Source organism: Limulus polyphemus, unplaced genomic scaffold (assembly GCF_000517525.1).
Source record: "Limulus polyphemus unplaced genomic scaffold, Limulus_polyphemus-2.1.2 Scaffold1433, whole genome shotgun sequence".
Classification (NCBI taxonomy): Eukaryota; Metazoa; Arthropoda; class Merostomata; order Xiphosura; family Limulidae; genus Limulus; species Limulus polyphemus.
This window is the reverse complement of record NW_013667043.1, coordinates 212,712-231,426: the sequence shown is the minus strand read 5'-3', so window position 1 is coordinate 231,426 and position 18,715 is coordinate 212,712. Positions and strand designations below refer to the sequence as shown.

The 18,715-nt window shown below is 33.0% G+C and overlaps 1 protein-coding gene across 2 annotated transcripts in view; it reads left to right on the top strand.

The window, feature by feature from the left end:
- The window catches only part of LOC106463538 (ral GTPase-activating protein subunit beta-like), an 87,733-nt gene that overhangs the window by 46,376 nt on the left and 22,642 nt on the right, over positions 1-18,715 (top strand). For both annotated transcript variants that reach the window (XM_022391077.1, XM_013923583.2), the window contains exons 7-8: positions 8,840-8,964; positions 17,827-18,000. In XM_022391077.1, the coding sequence (XP_022246785.1) occupies positions 8,840-8,964; positions 17,827-18,000 (299 nt within the window). The remainder of the gene's footprint in view (positions 1-8,839; positions 8,965-17,826; positions 18,001-18,715) is intronic.

Sequence of the window (18,715 nt, the reverse complement as noted above, 5' to 3'; positions counted from 1 at the left end):
AAATTAAAAGTATAATCAGAAGCCTAATATCTTCTTTGGTTCACTTCTACATCACAGATTATAATTTTTAGTTTTACTATGGTAGGTTGAAGAGAAAGTTGTAATATCATCATTAAACCATTGGTATAATATATAATAACAAATAATAAATTATAAGCAATGCCATAGTATTATCCACACATCTAAATTAATTTGGGTTACTAAATGGTAAGTTGTGAGGGACTTAAACCCCCATAAATATTCTGAGCCATGTATGTTAGTGTTTTGTTTTTTAATAATCTTTAAAATTAATTGTTGTGTTTTAATTAGTTTTAAGTTAATTTTCCTGGAAGAAAATGTCTCATAAATGTCATTAACACCAAATATGTTAACACACTTGAAAGCAGATAAGCTCCAAGATTTGTTGCTAATAGATTTGGAGTATCATTTGGACTTACATCTTGGTAATTAGGCTCAATGTAATTACTTCTTTTGGTTCTGTGACACTTCATAGGTAATTCAATTAAGTTGCTGAAGCTAATATCACACCATAAACAATAAGAAAATAAGATTACATCTAGACAATCTGAGAGTTCAGTTCTCTGCCATATGACCAGAGCTACTGAGATGTCCTCAACATAGTTGAATATTTACATGTTAAGATCTTTATTTATAGATGAGAAATGTTCTGTTTTAACTTTCATGATGGTTATCATTGTGTTTGGAGACAGGTTGTTAGATGGCTCTCTGATAGTGTGAGAAGGTAACTGTTACAGTGAGTTCACAGACCTTTGTACCATTATAAATGGTACACTAAATGCTCTGCATTGTAGGGATGTGGCAGTCATTCACAACCTGTTTCATCAGATCTAATTTCATTTTGATAAATGATAATGTCACTCCCACTGTATATATATATATATATATATACTGTATCAGCCATCTTTTCTAGGATGTGTATGAGAATGAAATAAGCAATATATTTTTTCTGAACTTTTATCTATAAAACACATCTCATTTTTACTTCATCTAGTAGATGCACTTGATCAGCTGAGAAATGTTTGGGTGAGGAAACATTCCCCAGAATTTTATTAAGGAAATTAAGCTAGATCTATGTTAGTAGCTCAGAGTGAGCATGCTGTTTTTCAAGGTGGATTTAAATGTTATAGGAACTGATTTTTATATCATAGTCATTATTTTTCTGCAGAAATTTTTAAGTTTGAATTGGATATATTTTTACTGGAATGAATGGACTCGGAGAGAGAGATCATACATTGTCTGATTTTGAGTGTGAATGGTTGAGAATTCACATCCTAGAGCATCATTTCAGGAACAACTTGATGACTGGGACACATTTGTCACTGAGTTATGTTGCAAATGTGGCCGTAGGGAGAACCAAGAGAACCAGAGTTCAAAACTCAATTGTGAAATTCCCATGAGAACACCTACTTGGAAAATGTAAGGAAGTTGCATGGGAAAGTATTTCATTGCAAGTGTCATGATAATATAGTCATCAATAAATTTATAGAGAAGCTGTGAAGCAATCCCATGCAGCAACTAATTTGTCTTGGGGGGATCTCATCTCAGGAGAATTGGTGTTAAAGCAAAAAAAGAATCCAGCAGTAATTAGATCTGCAATTATAGATTCTTCTTTATAATACCTCCAGGTTAAGTAATGGCCTCAAGGCTTGACCAGTGTACTGACCTATAGCTCCTATGTAGTAGTCACTGTAAGGTGTTGTAGTATAGGTGCCATGGTTCCAAATGGGAGAATAAGGCTTTGCACATTCGGTTTTACCACTTTTGCAGCAGAAATTGACCTCCTGAAGATGCCAGGAGAATTAGTGAAGGAACTGTTGCTTCAGTTTTGGTTCAACTAGTTACTGTATGAGGTAATGTCCATTTCTTGTTGCAAGAAATGGTTGTTGAGCACAATTACCATTCTGTCCAGTGCTGCAGCAGGTGTTGGAGGGTTGATAGCTGGAGCCTGAGTTGGCTTTGATCACCAGTTCAGATGGATTTTGCAGTCAGACTTTCACCCATTCTTATGATGGCTAGATTAGATAACCATGGACTTTACATCACTTGGTATGTGCCTCTGATGATACTTGGACACAAGTTTGAGTTTTGAGTGAATATTAGAGTAGCTGGGACCTTACTTATATTTACCGTGTATCAAGCACTCTGAATAAAGTACCCACTGTTGCCAGATAGTACAATCTTCATTCTTGCTAATGATGACAAGTTTGATTGGAGAAGCAGTTTTTATTTTGTCTTGTCAGTGTTGTTCACTGAATGAAGATAGTTTTTACTGATTCACACATTGCAGAAATTGTCAGCCAGTTTAACATGTGTAACAAGTGCACTGCAGTTCTGAAGTAAACCATGTAATTACAACTGCCAACCAGTATGAACCTAAAAACAGTACACTGCATGCATGCCTACTGAGATGGAGGAAGTGATACCACTGAATGTGGAAATAGTATTCTTTAGTGTACTATGTCTATAGTGTATTGTCACTGTCTGCAGCAGTGATTGAATGGGTCCACAAAACTGCTTTCTGTTTGGAAAGAAGGCTGCACTTGCACAAACACTATCTATCTAAGTGCTAATAATAATTTGAAATTACAGACATTTGGTTATTCTGCTTTTAGCTGAAATGGTTGTTGACATTCATTGCAAACAGAACTGATGCAAACCAATCTTGTAGCTAACATTGGGACCAAAAATTAATACATTGCTTCCCAAGAATTGGAAGTCTCTAGATAAACATTGTACTTATACTCTGAATTCAACACAGAAATGTGAACTCAGTGAATTATTAAGAGAGTTTGCTGATATGTTTATAGAACAAGATGACCCACTGGATTTGGTGGTAGTTGTAACTTAAGTACTAATGGTAAGGTTATGATAGTCGACTGTCAATCACTGTTATTGTTAATAGTCTGTTTAGGGATTTAGAAGAACTTAGCTGTAAATTTGCTATAATAAGTAACTACCTTACCTGTCTCTGAGTGTGAACAAAGGACACAATTCCTAAAGGACTTAAGGTTAATTACTTATCAACATCTCACTGTATCAATGATTAACTCAGAAACTACATGGGTGAGGGTCAAAGTGTGCTTGTCACAAACTTTTTACAAAGCTACATTCAAAGTTTAATTAAACAATTTTATTATCAATATATGTCAATAAACTTGGCATCAAAATGTAGTTTATAATTCAATTTTTAATATTATATAAGCTTTAATTTCTTAATTTAAAAAGAAAATATGTAAATCAGTTCACAATCTTCACTTCTGTATATCATTTGATGTCTCTCTGCTCTGAATTCTCTGGTTTAGATTTTCATTTTTCTCTTATATAATTTTCAGAATATCCACCAATCAGAAACACCAACTATAGATACTGATAGGCTAGAATTTAAAATAAGAACCTCTCAATTTCTTTATTTTTGAGATATCAATGAATTTATACATGCACCACAATAGCTCCTCCTATCTCTTTGTGCTTTTGAAATACTTATTTACATTTATGAACTACATGTTTATGATGTCTTTATGCTAATTTATTTTGGTAAAAGTTGTCATTTCTCAAGCATATTATATTGAGTGAAGACCAAAGTTGGTGCTCTAATAAGTAATGAAATTTGTTAAACCTTTTTATAGGTCAATTAGAAAGCCAGATAAATTATAGTGTTTTTTGGACATTCTGTTTTTTTTTTATTAAATTATTGTTTGTAATTTAAGTGCATATCGTAAAGCTACATGATTTATTTTTGGGTAACCAACATATTGAGAAAAATTTAGGATTTATGAAGATTGGCTTCCAAGAGCAAAAGGCTTCAATTTTTATGTATATTTTGTATATATTGATATATATTTTTTTTACAAAAGTAAGTAAACTCTAAATATTAAAACTTATTAGGTTGAATAAAAAAACTTAAATATGAAATATTTTTGCATCAAGTAATGTATGATGAAGATATTGTTACGGCAGCGGAAGTCACGTGATGCTGGAAGCATGTGCGCTGGAGTTTCTAGAAGGATCATGAGTGTTCCCGGCAACTCTAGTCTTTTCTAGGTGCCCTCTATTTTAGAATATAAGCCTGGCAAATAAAGCGAAGACATAATTGCAGATAGAGATACAGACAGATAATTGAGTCAAGTGAGCGGTAGTGATGGTAATATAAAGTGTGTGTTTTGTTATCGAGATTACAAATGTATTGACTGTGGAAATTCTGTGTATTATAAAGTTGTATCACTGAAGTTTCTCGGAAAGAATTTCTATGGGAAATTAACAAACGAACAGAGAGGTAACAATATATAGTTAAACTCTCAGTCCTCTCACTAGATGACTTATTGCTATTTACACATTGTTCTGTTTAAATTTCATTGCATCTAGTATTATAAGGACTTCCATTGCAATCAAGTTTGATTGAGACTTATATTTGTAATTTGTTATTAAAGTTAAAATAATGCTTGACCTAAAATAAGGGAGTGCATTGTAATATTTAATTAGAATAAATTAAGCCACCTCTATAACTTAGTATATGAATGCATTTTTATCTATACAGTTTTTCACAATTTTAGTACAAGATTCTTTTTTTAGTTAAAAGTTCTAGATCATGAATATGTACCCATCTTTAAACTGCGCTAATTTTGCATTTAGAATCTCTCATACATAGTGAAAGACTTGGCCACATACCAGGAGAGCTTACTGGATAATTCACTGAGTTGGTCTTATATAATTTCTTAAGTGTTGGTTACATAATGAGATAAAGATTTCAGAAACACTGTTTTACCCTTTTTGTTAATGGAGTTTATCTCCAGATGTGGATGACATTATGCCCTGAAGCTAGAACAGATATCAAGAGTTCTTTTTAATATAACAATCAATGCTAGAACTGTAATAACTGCCTTTGTTCTTTCCTCATGTACTTATGCAAATCTGGTAGTCAACAAAGAAGAACAAAAATGTATAGTAAAATAAAATAAAACTATTTGTGGTCTGCACTGACCTTAAGTTTTTGTGTTCTATTTTTTATATTCAATAATAAAATTGTTATTATTTCTTGAAAAATATTATGTAGCATCTTCTTTTGTGGTCAACTTAATCACAAATCTCATGCCCATTGGTTTTAAATGTACCTCTTAAATACCATACAGTCAGATATAAATACTTCCCAGCCTGATATGTATTAGAGCCATTTAAAATACAAGTAAATAACCTATTTAACAAGATGTGTATGCCATATTGGAGAAGGAATATTAACTATAATATTCAGATATTGCAATGTGTATCTAAACAAAATCTGGCAAACTTTTAATAAAATGTACAAGTCTGTTGTAAAAAAAAATCAGATATGTTACAAAACTATTTGTTCTCAAGATATATCTGTGAATTGATGACTTTAGGCTGAATCAGACTTTGACAAGTCAGAGTGCAAGGTGATGTTCATGTGAAAAATAAAAATGCTTTTGTCTATCACACAGTTTACATATTGGTCAGGTATAACCTCTAGTACTTCCAAAATGCATATTTCCAGTTTGTTTAGTATCACTGTATATTGTATATGGTACTTACTTTCCTCATCCATGAACTGTTGTTCAATCAGCAGTGCAGTATAAAATGAATAATTGATAACTCTGACAACAAATACATAATGCCAAATTAATTGGCATTCTGTAAAAGGACATTGAATGCATACTTTGACTCCTTCTCATGCATATAGTGATAAGAAAAATGTATGAAGCATAATACATTTTTTTTTGCAAGTAGTAAAGTGAAGTATCTAAATATAGTTGAGTAAGTTATAATAGAACAATTTTTAATATGCAAAGAGCAAGTAATGTGACAATTGTGGTGGAATGGGATGTATTATCAGAACTACAATTTGATAATGTGGTAAGCAAGATGTGGTGTCTTGTAACAGGTAAGAATCCATGAACACAAAAGTTAGTGGCAAAATTCATGTACTCCAGGCAACAGTATGCAAAGAAATCACGAAGGATCTCAGTCTGGAAATGAGGCCAACAGAGTATGAAAAACAGACACAAGTCACATTTCTGCAGTTGCTTTCTTGTCTTTCATCTGTGCAACTGTTGCATACCTCAAGCAGTTGGAGATTGAAACAGTATTCATGATATTCCATATAAAGATATAAGGTTAAGTTGCCAAATGCCACAACTATGGATTTCTGTGCAATTGGACTTTTAAAATAGGCACTGAGATACTGTCATCTTCATACACTAGTTTGATTATGGAAAGCATGCAGATATACCTTTGTAAAATAGTATTCAACATAATCAATAAGGAAACTATCTTGCAAGCCTGTTGTAAAGATGTACAGCCACAAGACAAGTCATGATAGGACATGATTTCATGAACTGTAACATGAATGGTGAGTCTCCAAAATCATTTGAATATAGTGTAGTCAATCTCTGTATAACTAAGAAACAAATTGCTAAAATGTAAATAAATTAATAACCAAAACATTAATCAACAACTTATTTCAAAAGTAGTAAATAAAGATTCATTAATAGTTCTGAAAGCAAACATCTACAATTTTAAGTAACAATAAACAGTTTGATCAGTGAAAGTACATGAAACTAACTAGTGACAAAAAACAAGATGCAGAATTCAAGTTAATGTTGTCAAACTATTGTCATTTATTCAAACCTTGGGAAATTATGACTTTGAAACTCTATTATGCATAAGTTAAAGAACAGACAACTGGCTACAACCTGTAGGTACAGAGCATACAGTAAGGAAGATTATTTTGCTGTGTAGAATGTGTAGGTTCAGAATGTAGCCATTTTCTTTCCTCCAGTTATTTAATTTCCTGTCTCGTAACCATTGTCTATCTGAATAAGGTTTTAGTTTCATTTCATTTTATAAAATTATCATGAACATGGGCACTTTCAAGTTTATATTTTTTGATAAATTCATCATGTTAGTTGAAACTACATTTTTTTTACATACAGTGTAACTGTGACATTGATATAGTGCCTAAGTAGTACTAAGTATTATATGTACATTTATACTAAATATTTTAAAACTTCAAGATAGAGCTTTGATCATTATTTTTTAGAGAGATTATAACTCATATATATCTGAATGGTGACCATTTTTTTCTCTGCATGACTTTTATAAAAAAAAGTGACCACAAGGCTTGTACTAGTATTAAAGCCTCAAACAAATTTCTTAAGTGCACTGTAGAAGTAAGAACAAATAGTAGTAAACATACTACCAGAAGATGGGTTAATGAATTTTGCAAAGTGGGACTGAAATTTAGCAAAAATGTACAACGTTTTACTTTGTCTTATGGTGCATATAATACATATTTCCTATATGTAGTTCAATTAATATGCTCAAGAAAATTGAAACATAACTATTGCTTGAAGATGAAAAGCCTCCTTTCATGTGAGAAATAGCCTGCTATAAGTACTACATTTCTCATCAACATGACTTAACAAATTAATGCCTCTGCAGTTTGTCCTGATATTCATTTTATGCTCTGTTTTATTCATTTCTCAACTCCGCATCTGTTGATTACATTAATTAATGGTATATGCACTCTCATTATTTGAAATCATTTATGTTGTTCATTTACTGTTGATGTGTTAATATATTGTTGATTTTAATTATTATTTTCTGAATACACTACATTGTTTATTTGATCATTGTTTGAGAATACATTATGATATTATCTTTTGGCCATTGGTTTGCAAAAACAGTGTTAATTGTTAAGTCTGTAAGCAAGTAGTTTTCATGTAATTTATACTTTGTTTAATTGTGATGTATGATTTTGTTGTTTTCAGTTATAACTGTTATTTGCAATTTGAATGGCTCTTAATTTGTATTTTTTACCACTCTCTGCAAAGATTGAAGCTGAAAATGTTAATGATTATGTTATGTTAAAAAGATAGTTAACTGTTACCAAGTGTGACAGTATTTCAGTAATATATTAAAAGTATATTTTCTATCAGTTGGTAACACAAACCTGAAGTGCATATATTAGCTTATGAGTTTTTCTCAAATAGTGAATTTAGCTAGTGAAAATTTTTCTTTTGTTTTGCACTTCTTTAATTAAGAATTTATGATTCATCTGTTTCTTAAGATTATGGGTTATTTACTGCAACATATCCCTATTAATGTTGTTGTTATTAGTTCTTATTTATGACACACACCAGCTGACCTGCTGAGAACAGCTTACTATATGATAAGCAATATATAAGAAGATTTATGAACACTTTGACTTTGTGTTTATTTTCCTCCACTTAATTTATTGTAGTTCCATAAGTATAATTTACACACACACACACATATATGTACTCATTTTTTCACCTTTATCCATTCTGTCCTTTGTTCTCAAACTCATACGCATGTCTATATAGGAGAAAGAAAGAGACAAAGAGAGGATTGTTATATTGTCAGAAATAGTCACTTAGTTTTAGCATGTAGTTTTGTTTCTTCCTGTTTTTCATGTATTTGTAGTTGTGTTTTTGATATCTTTGTTGGTCTAGCAAAGCTTTAAATGTGTTAATCAAAATGTATATGACATGGAAGTTTTTTTTACCTGGGAACTTGATCATTAAACAAATTAATACCAACAAATAATTACTGTATTTAACATTCAGAAATAAAATATAATGATCTGTCAGGTTTGTTAATTTTTTTTTCATTGTTTGAAATTATTAACCCACTTTCACATGAAATAGTACTAATCCAGATCTTGTCTTAAAAGTTGTTTCAGCTTATTTGTACATCATATGAAATTTCTGCCTTTGCTTTTTAACTATTTATAGCCTTAATTATTTCTAAAGATATTAGGTTTATGACATTTTTTTATTTGCAGCCAGGAAATAAATTCTATGCAGTTAACCCAGGAAGACCGTTGCCTATGTCTGATGTAGGCATACATTATAATGTTCGTCCAAGATGTTTTCCTGATAATTTGGAGAGAATATATCCATGTAAAGCGTAAGTATTCTTAAAATTAAATGTACTTGTATAAAGCGTCATAATGTAACCTGTTTTTAGCAGGTTAGGCTAAGTGTATGTCAAATTTTTCACACAAATGACGATTATATTTTACAAGTTGACATTACTTCTATCACAAAATTATGAATTAAAAAAGCATTAAATTTTATTAAAAATCTTTTCTGGTATTGGAATATATGAAATCCATTCTGCTTAACACTGTAACAAAGTTATATATAGATAAATTTTGAGTTTAATTAGTAATCTTTTATGAACTTGGCTTAATTAATATTAACTTTTGATCTAAATGAGCTGCCAACATAAATCAGAACAAAAAATCAACCTCATATTGAGTATAAGTTTTTAAATGTATAGTTCTTACTCATAAAGATTATAGTGTGTTGTTTCTTCAGTTGGACACTCTCGTATATTTTACCATCAGTTAAACATCAAATGCACACCCTTACTGTTAGTGATTTTTTTTACCCTAGTACAGATGAGTATGTATACTCCAATATACCTAATCACTCCAAATTTTGTTAGATCATACTATGTTGCTTAAAAGTTTATAATAAAAACTATTTTTGAACAAGATAAATAATTAATTGAATGAGCATGAACAGTTAGTTAGAAGAACACAGAATTACATTAAAAATCAAACAAACTTCAGTGCAGGAAGCTAGCAAATGAGTATCAGTTTATTTTTCATGCTGTACTGAACCATATAAACAGAAAATGAGCTGTTCATTTTAAATGGTGTTGCAATCCAATACTTCAGTTGATGTCCAGCCACTTAAGAATTTCTTTCATTATATGGTGTTTAAACAGTACTACTAGAAGGCAGCATCAAAAATAAAAAAATATCAAGTATAGTAGTCATTTTATAGCTTAAGCTTATGTTGTTGTAACATTTGGGCCATTAATAAGGAGCTAAAGTGAAAAAATTAGAGATTTAATCAAGTGAAATAATGTCAAGGTTGAAACAATGTAAGGATTCATTATATAGTAGTTAATGTGTTGAGTCACCTGAATCATATATCACCTAGTGATCTGTGACATAACTATTAACTAACTAATTTATTAATAAAACATGAATGATTAATACTGAAGTGAAGGTATATAGTCATTACACCATAACTTTTAGGTTATTGGAAATAAAAAAGTAAATATGTATTAATAATCTTTATTATCTTGTTTTCACTACATGTGTTTCAGTCTTTCATTTAAAGCAATGTGTGTCATCATGATGTAGAATTATACAGAGGGTTGTGTGCATTGTATGAAACAATTTTGAATATGCAAATCGGCAGGTCACATGACAACCCACGTATAATAAAGTTATGCTGAAGCTACATTTTGACATTGTTTGGCATTTCATAGATAGTATGATGCTACTAAAAATTAATTGCTTTTGGAAAAGAAAAATTTTTTAAGAAAAAATATTTTATGACAAAAATATTTATACACCCAGATTATAAAGATGTGTTTTCAGATTGGGAATTCATAAATGCTTCTCACCTCTCTACAGAATAGATAGCTATTACCTTGCATAATAATGTCTACTGCACCAGTCTGTGATACAAACGTCATTAGACAATGGCTGTTCATCAGTAAAAGGCTACAAGATCCTCCATGTGCAGTAAACCCATGAGCACTTGCTCATTCTTTCCTAGGCACTTCTTCTCTTCAGATGTATTTCTTTGTTTTTGGAATTACAGAGTGTTTTTGCATTGTGTTTGTTATTTTAACTTTCAGTTCCAAACCTATTAGCGTGAATGTATGAAAAGTAACATACAGGTCAATGACCTACTAACAAGCTATAAATACTTTGGCAATTGTCTTGTAATTCACTCCTGAAACATGTAGAGTCATCAACTTTTTGAAGGCCATAGATAGGCCTAAATAAAATGTTTTTAATTGTGTACCAGTTTAACTTTGAATATTATTTATGATTTTAGTATCATTTATTTTTTGTCTGAACAATGTATATATCTGTCAATTCACACTTATTCTGTGTTAAATGTTCATAGTTCATGGCTGTAGTGATTCAATTTTATCATTTCAATTTTTATTTTCAGGCGTAGTCTTTATTATTTTTTGTAAGTCTATTAATTTTTCTTTAATAGGGCTCAGTTTTAGGACAGTTTAGTCAACTAAATTCAAATTACCTAAACTAAAATTTATAAAAGCATAACTGTTTCATAGATTGTTCCATCTGTGGATTCACATTCATGATAACTCCCAAGGTCCTGATATACCACAACTGGAGTCATGTACTACATTTTCTTTGGCAATTGGTGTCACTGTGACAGCCAGTGATATTACTGCCACTGTGCACTAGGTTGTTGGTTTCATTCTACCTTTATCTTAGAACAGGATTCTCAACCTCCTGCTCCTGTTCGCTTCAGCTGAGCCTGCCCCATCTTTAGACAGTTTTGACCAACTATTTAAACCAATACTTTTGCTCTGGTTCCTTTCTTCCTGATAAGGATTGGGTAAATCCACTTTTAATCTTTATTGCTCTGATTACACAGGAAATGTCGTTCTTTCTCTGTTTTCTCTTGTTTTTGTTTGTTTGATCTCAGACTACTTTGTTGCATGAGTCTCCTTCTTCTGGTTACATTATCTTCCACCCCTCCATTGATGCTTATTTTTATGGTGATACTTTTTTGTCTTAACTTTGCACTGAATTTCAGCTTCCTCAATATTGAGAATCTTGTTCATTGGTCAAGATTCTTCTTCTTTCCTTGAGCTTCAGTCCCTTGAATCTCTTCTTTCAGCTTGGGGATTACTATCTTCGTTATTGTCTCTCATTTGCCCTCAGTCTACTTGTCTTCATCTTGCTATCTGTACATATTTCACCTTCTTTTGGAGGCTGTACATTGTGAACCAGATATATTCACTGGGAACAATCACACCTGCCTGTTCTCCACTTTGGCCTCATTATCTTCTGCTGCAGTTTCACAGTTAATTTGGTTTCATAGTTTCTGGGATTTGCTTGGTCAGGATACCTTACTTTCTGGAGTCTCATCTCAGAGACCTCCTTATGGCACCTTCACTATAAGACAAGATTTTTGAGGATGTTCTTTATACCTTGAAAACATGAATAGCCATCTGTGCTTACTTTGTTTTCTTGCTTTTCTTGTCCAGGGAACCCCAACAGGTTCCTTGTGTTTAAAAGGCTTGTAGGTCACCACCCTTCTGCTCCTCATCCTCTGTCGAAAGTCTGGCCATTACAGATATGACTTGTTTCTGAAGCTTCCCATAAACTCCAGTTCAGTGGAGCTAAGTTCTTCCACTTTGTGCACTTGTGGACTCCCTTTACAGCAGACCTTTGGGTCACACAGGTGCTTTCTCAAAAGTTTTTTCTGTCTTTCCACACTTAACCTCCTATTTGTCCCTTTCCAGTTGTCTTTCCATCCTCACCCATTACTCTACTTCCATCTTTTAATTAATTATTCCCCAAAACACAGGAGATTGATGATCTGTTAGAGACCTCTTGTCCTTGAGCCAATTTTTTGTCATTCTTAGATGGTTTTCTCAATCTCTGAAGTGGGGGTGCTCACCTGGGCTGTGTATGCCCATTGTTGATGTTTCAGATACATTTCTCCAAATACCAATTTGTCTAGCTGTGTGTAACTTTTGTCAGTTCATCTGTGACAGATGTTTCAGTTCTGGGCTCTGCTATGGCCCCATACATTATAACTCGGACCTGTAGGGCATTTGTACAAATAATACATTTGTTGGGCCACCATTTCCACTACTCTATAGACAACTGGCTCTTTCTTGCTCCATCTAGAGAAGCATCCTTGGCTGTGACCTCATTTCTTCTTTATGAGTCATCTTCCTTGGATGGGCTGGTCAAGATCCACAAGTCCATCTTGACTCCCACCCAACACCTGATTCACTTGTGAGTCTTTTTCAGTTTGTTTATGGGATGATCTTAACATTATCTTTTACCTCTTCAAGACATAGATTTCTGATTACCAAGACTTTCTTGTCTCCTTCTCTTCCTGCTTGAGAGGTTCTGTCTCTTTTGGGGACTCTTGCTTCTTTTAAATCTCTTGTTCCTCGAAGAGGTGCCCATATGTATCCTGTTCAGTGTATTCTGGACAGTTGGTGGGATATTTCCAGAAGTTCACTGGCTTATTTTATTTCTCATCCTCCATTTATTCAGCCAACAGTCTAAGATATAATACCTAGTTGAACAGTCTCACAATCCTCCCACTTGTGTAATTCAGAGTTCTTTTGACAATACCTTTTGCTTTTCCACATTTATTGGACAAAGAGTATTCTCTGCATGAGAAGTATGCAATGTCCCACTAAATGTTACCCTACTAGATCCTAGGTCCCCCATCTCAGCTAATAGGTGACATTTCAGGAGATTTCTATTTCTGATGCTATAATTTTAGAAAGGGTCTCATCTTTACAGTTTCTTAGTCTACACTGGTCCCTCTGTGGAGGACATACAGTTCCTTATATGCAGAGAGAGGTAAAGTCTTACATGCAGTCTGATCCTTTTTCTCCTGTTGGCTCTGAGGCTGAGTTTGAAGTTGATCAAGGGCAGACTAGTGAAAATTTAGACTTTGTTTTTAGATACTACTTTTCCAGCACCTTCCTTTTGCTCAGACAGCTACTCTTGAACTTGAGATGAACATTCTGCCTCCTGCATCATTTTTACAACTAGTATGCCATGTTTGAAATGTTTTAGTATTTCTCCTGTAGCTTATAAATCTTCACATTTTTTATCAAGAGAAACAAGTTTGTATGATTACCTAGTTCTTCCACTTTCACCAGGTATTGCTGTCCATGCAAAGAGATTTACATATCTATTGATAGTAGGTGTTGCCATGCCTTGTCCTCTTCAGTGATTGGATTAGCATGTCTTTTCTTTCCATCACCTGGAGAACCCTTATTTGGACTGTCAGAGGTGAGACAGTTGGATGTTGCTTGCCTTCCCTTCTTGGTTCTGGTGGCTTGCATGTGACATTCTGTAACTTTCAGGTTTGGTACCTTGGCCTGTAACTCCGAGTTTGGTTTGTTGCATTCTGTGCTTCTTTAGATTGAGGTGAAAGCTTATCTACTTGGGTGTTGCTTGCCTTCTATTCATAATTCTGGTGGTTTGACATGCAACATCCTGTAACTTTCAGGTTGGGTTCCATTTTTATCATATTCCTATTATACAGTTATATAATATTGCAGTCCTTGTGCCCTAGCCACTACACCTTGGATCTAGCTTTGTGTCCATAGCCCTGTAATTCCAAATATAAGACGTCAAACCTTGTCTGTGGTGTGGTTGAGGCCTGGATGAATCTCATGATAAAGAACGTAAACTCTGTAGCCGATTGGCTTTTACCACCCACATTTAGATTTCAAGTTATCTGGGCAAGGAGCAAACCTCTTACAGAAGTAGTACAGACCCCAACTAGTGTGCTTTATTATATCCCAAATATGCCCACCTGATTTTCTATGCAGATGTTTTCTGTGTAGATTTTGCCCTCACTGGCCACTTCACCTGGTCAATGTGAGATTCAAGCTAAAGTGTGAAAGATGGTAAATGTGTTTCGGAAGTTTACATTTTCCTATACCAAAAATGTATTTACGATAATACTTACTTCACTCACACTATTTCACCCTTCCTCCCCAGTCTAATAAAATGAATAAGAAAGAATAATGTGGAGCTCATATATAGATCGGGTATAGAGGGTGCACTAACATAGGTGGAGAGAGAGTCACAAAATTGAGATCAATAGGGACAATATAGTGGGGTATAAAGACTGGAGCAAGTGAGGTAGAATTCATACCAATGTTTAGATGGGCAAAGAAGAGAATGTTTCATAAGGATAAAGCTAAAGTGTGAGAAGAGGTAAGTATTATAGGAAATACATTTTAGGTATAAGAAAATGTAAATATATATATATATGTATACATGAGCATACGCACACATAAAGCATTAAAATAGTACAGTTGAAAGATGTTGTATTTCTACAGTTAAAACTAATGGCATTTCTGCCATGCTAAAGAAGGAAAAATATAATTCCCTTTTGCTCTTACTGTACATTTCATTAAATATTGCTAAAATAGACCCAGATATTAACAGCTACATTTACCAAACCTCTGTATTCATAACCTAAACAAGAAAGGAGAAGAATAAAAGCAATATTGAAAATATTATATGTATAACAGGTTAGAATATGAGAGACAAAAAATTAGAAAGTAGAAAGAGGTAGTGAAAGACATCATCTGTGTACTAGAGCTAAACATATTGTGTTTCTGTTTACTGAACGTCTCAAAACCATGAGACTTCTTACTAACTGAAATAAAATAAATGCACTAGTTGAAAATTATAAAACTGTATAGAAGCTTCCAAATAGAAAAACTTGGGGACATCTTCACTGGTAAAAAATTGGAATGTATGAATAGAGCAGATATAGGAATGTTTGGCTTTTGTTTATGATGCTGGAACTTTTTCATTGGTGTTCAGACTATGAAGAAGAACTTTGTACACCTCTAACTTTTCAGACAATCCTTTCCTGTCATAAGGATTATTAACTTGCTGTTAATGAAAAACATGGACATACAACGTAGACAAGTTCAGTTTCACACTTACATTATGAGTGATAACTCCAAACGAAGAAATATACACATACTAGCAGGTGCCCATTGAAACAATTCAAGCGTAATTTTCCTAAAAGTAGTGATGAATAAATATAAAATGTGCAGTCAACCCAATCCCTTGAAGCGAAGCATATATGCAATATGATTGTCTAGTGGGCTGTTTACAACTGTCTTTTTTCATTTTGTTTGTTAGTTCAATAATAAAAATTGCATTGGTTTTGTTTTTACGCAAAGGAAACTGAATACAATGTAATGTTGGTAAAAATGTATGGTTTATGATGCAGCGGGTGCATCCAACACATTAGAGCACTTAGGTTTGCTAAGTAGCCAATGGGATTTTGTCTGCTGGATGCCACTATTCCTTTGTATTTTACTGAGTACAAGGAAAGACTGCTATGGAAGGGAGTGCTTCCTGACAGTTGTCATTTCTATAAGAAGTGTCAAAGGGAAGGTATTCAATTCAAATCAAAGTATTTGATGTGGTGTAATAAAATTATGCATGAATATAATACTGATATGAATAAAAAATTATATATATATATGAACTGAACAACAACAAACACATACTCTGACATGTTCCTTTCTTTATGCATATTTTCCTTTCACCATACAGTTAAATAAAACAACATTAAACAAAACCACCAGTAGATTGATATCCTCAACAGATATTGCTCAGAGCCAGATTTGACATGCACAGTTCTATAATGTGTTAAGTATTAGGAGTTGTATAAGCAATACACTTAGGTAGTTGGTAAGAATGATGAAATGTGGTAGACATAACTGAAAGAAATAACAATGATCTAAGAACTCCAAGGAATATGTGTTTTTTATTACTCTGCATTTTTATTTACAATTTCATTGGAGGCATACACAAGCTTAAAATACAACATAAAATACAAGCTTTTTGTTCCAAAACATAAAACATTCTAATTTGTGAGATTTGAGTATATAGTATTCCACATCATGATATTGTTCTAAGATTTACACACACACACACACATGTGTGTGTATATTGCTACCATTTTCTTAGAAAACAAAAAAGTGTAATAAGATGAAAATTTTGAATTAAAAGTCTGTATATGTATGTGCTTGTATGCATATTTTCCCCACATCTTATGTTCATTATGCATTAATATATAGTCCTTCTCACCTACAAACACTAATAAACTGAAAGATAAGTTATAAGGTGTTAAAATGATCACAGTAATCTTTAACTCTGTATGTCGGTCTTATAACTGTGTGCTTTGTGTTAAGATTTACAACTAATAAATAAGCATATTGTCTAGGCCCGGCATGGCCAGGTGGTTAAGGCACTCGACTCACAATCTGAGGGTCGCGGGTTCGAATCCCTGTCACACTAAACATGCTCGCCCTTTCAGCCGTGGGGGCGTTATAATGTGACGGTCAATCCCACTATTCGTTGGTAAAAGAGTAGCCCAAGAGTTGGCGGTGGGTGGTGATGACTATCTGCCTTCCCTCTAGTCTTACACTGCTAAATTAGGGACGGCTAGCGCAGATAGCCCTAGTGTAGCTTTGCGCGAAATTCAAAAACAAACAAACAAGTATATTGTCAAATTTAAAAGATAATATATAATCACACAGCTATATTTTCTTTTGCTATTATCTGTCTATTGTTGTCTGTCTACTGCTTCCCGCTTGTCTCATGCTATTTATATCTTTATTACATAGTTGTTTGGCCACTTTCTATATTCTCGACACCAATTAGTTATTAACAAGACCTACAGTTGTCTGCTTTTAACTCTTTTTATGACAAAACTTAAAAATAATAAAACATTCACTCACAAATATAAATTAATCACTAATATTTAAACCAAACAGTCTTTTATATCATGACACTGACTTACTCTATCCATGCAGATGAACCATATGAAAGATTAAATAGAAAATTGATTAATATTTAAATATTTTTTTGTATAAGTTATATTGATATAGACAAAACTATATCTTTTGATTATTTTTATACATTTTCAAACTAATGTTTCGTATTATGCTATTGATATCATGCATAATAATATGTTTGTCTATAAATGCCAAGCTTTATTATATGCATTCCATAAGTTTACTTAAGTCTAAAATATGGTAGATGACCTGTGTGTCACCACAGCACCAAGCACCCACTATGTATGGTTTAAAGACTGATTTTTTTTCATATTAAATTTTAGTGGAGCTGAGTATGTTTTTATAAATGGATATCAGGATATATTTGTTTCTGTTCTCTCTTAGTGATGCAAGTATTCCAACACTGGAGACTGTAATTAACAACCATAATCCTGCAGAACATGAGAAGCTGGCTAAATTGCTTGAAAGCCAGATACTTTTTGAGGAGTCTGCGTCAAAGAGTACATCGACACAGGAAAAGGAATACCCAAATCCAGAGACTGAATGCAAAGCTCCCAGGTAGCGTGGGAACTATTTGTCTATGATATTTATTCATGTAAAATCTCTATTTTGATACTTTGCTTTTAAATCAATCATATCTTTAATGTTGAACATTTAACTTTTATATTTTTGTATTATATATAATTATATAATTTCTTAAAATTTCAGTGATAATTCATTTTACTCGTAGCCATTAATTACATTACAATACATTGTATGTTAAGTGGAATTATACATTAACTGGGCAGGCTTATATGTAGTGACCTGGTGGAAGTAAATGATGAAGACAAGTTTCAAGTGACACAAGCAGATCAGAATATGGACCCATTTTCCCTTGATGTTATGTCAGTCCATCACAGGTTAGCTACCAGCTAACATCTGGGTAGACTGGAACAAATTGGGGTAAAGTGTCTTGCTCAAGGACACAACAGCATGACATGGGCCAGCTTCAAACTTGCAAATCATGCAAATATGAGTCCAAAGTGTGAAGCCACTGAACCATGCTGCCCCTCATTAAACCCAACTCTAAAGTGTATAACCATAAGCTTACATCATCTCAAGTTAACTGATGTCTTCTCATTGAAGAAAATTTCTGTAGCTTTCAAATATACATAATTTAATCCTATGTGCCTGAGTAGAGGCAAAAGTGCTCATATAAAAAAAGTGCTCACAGAGTTACTTTCAAATTTTAATATTGTATAAGTTTTAATTTCTCAATTTCAGCCCCTCGACG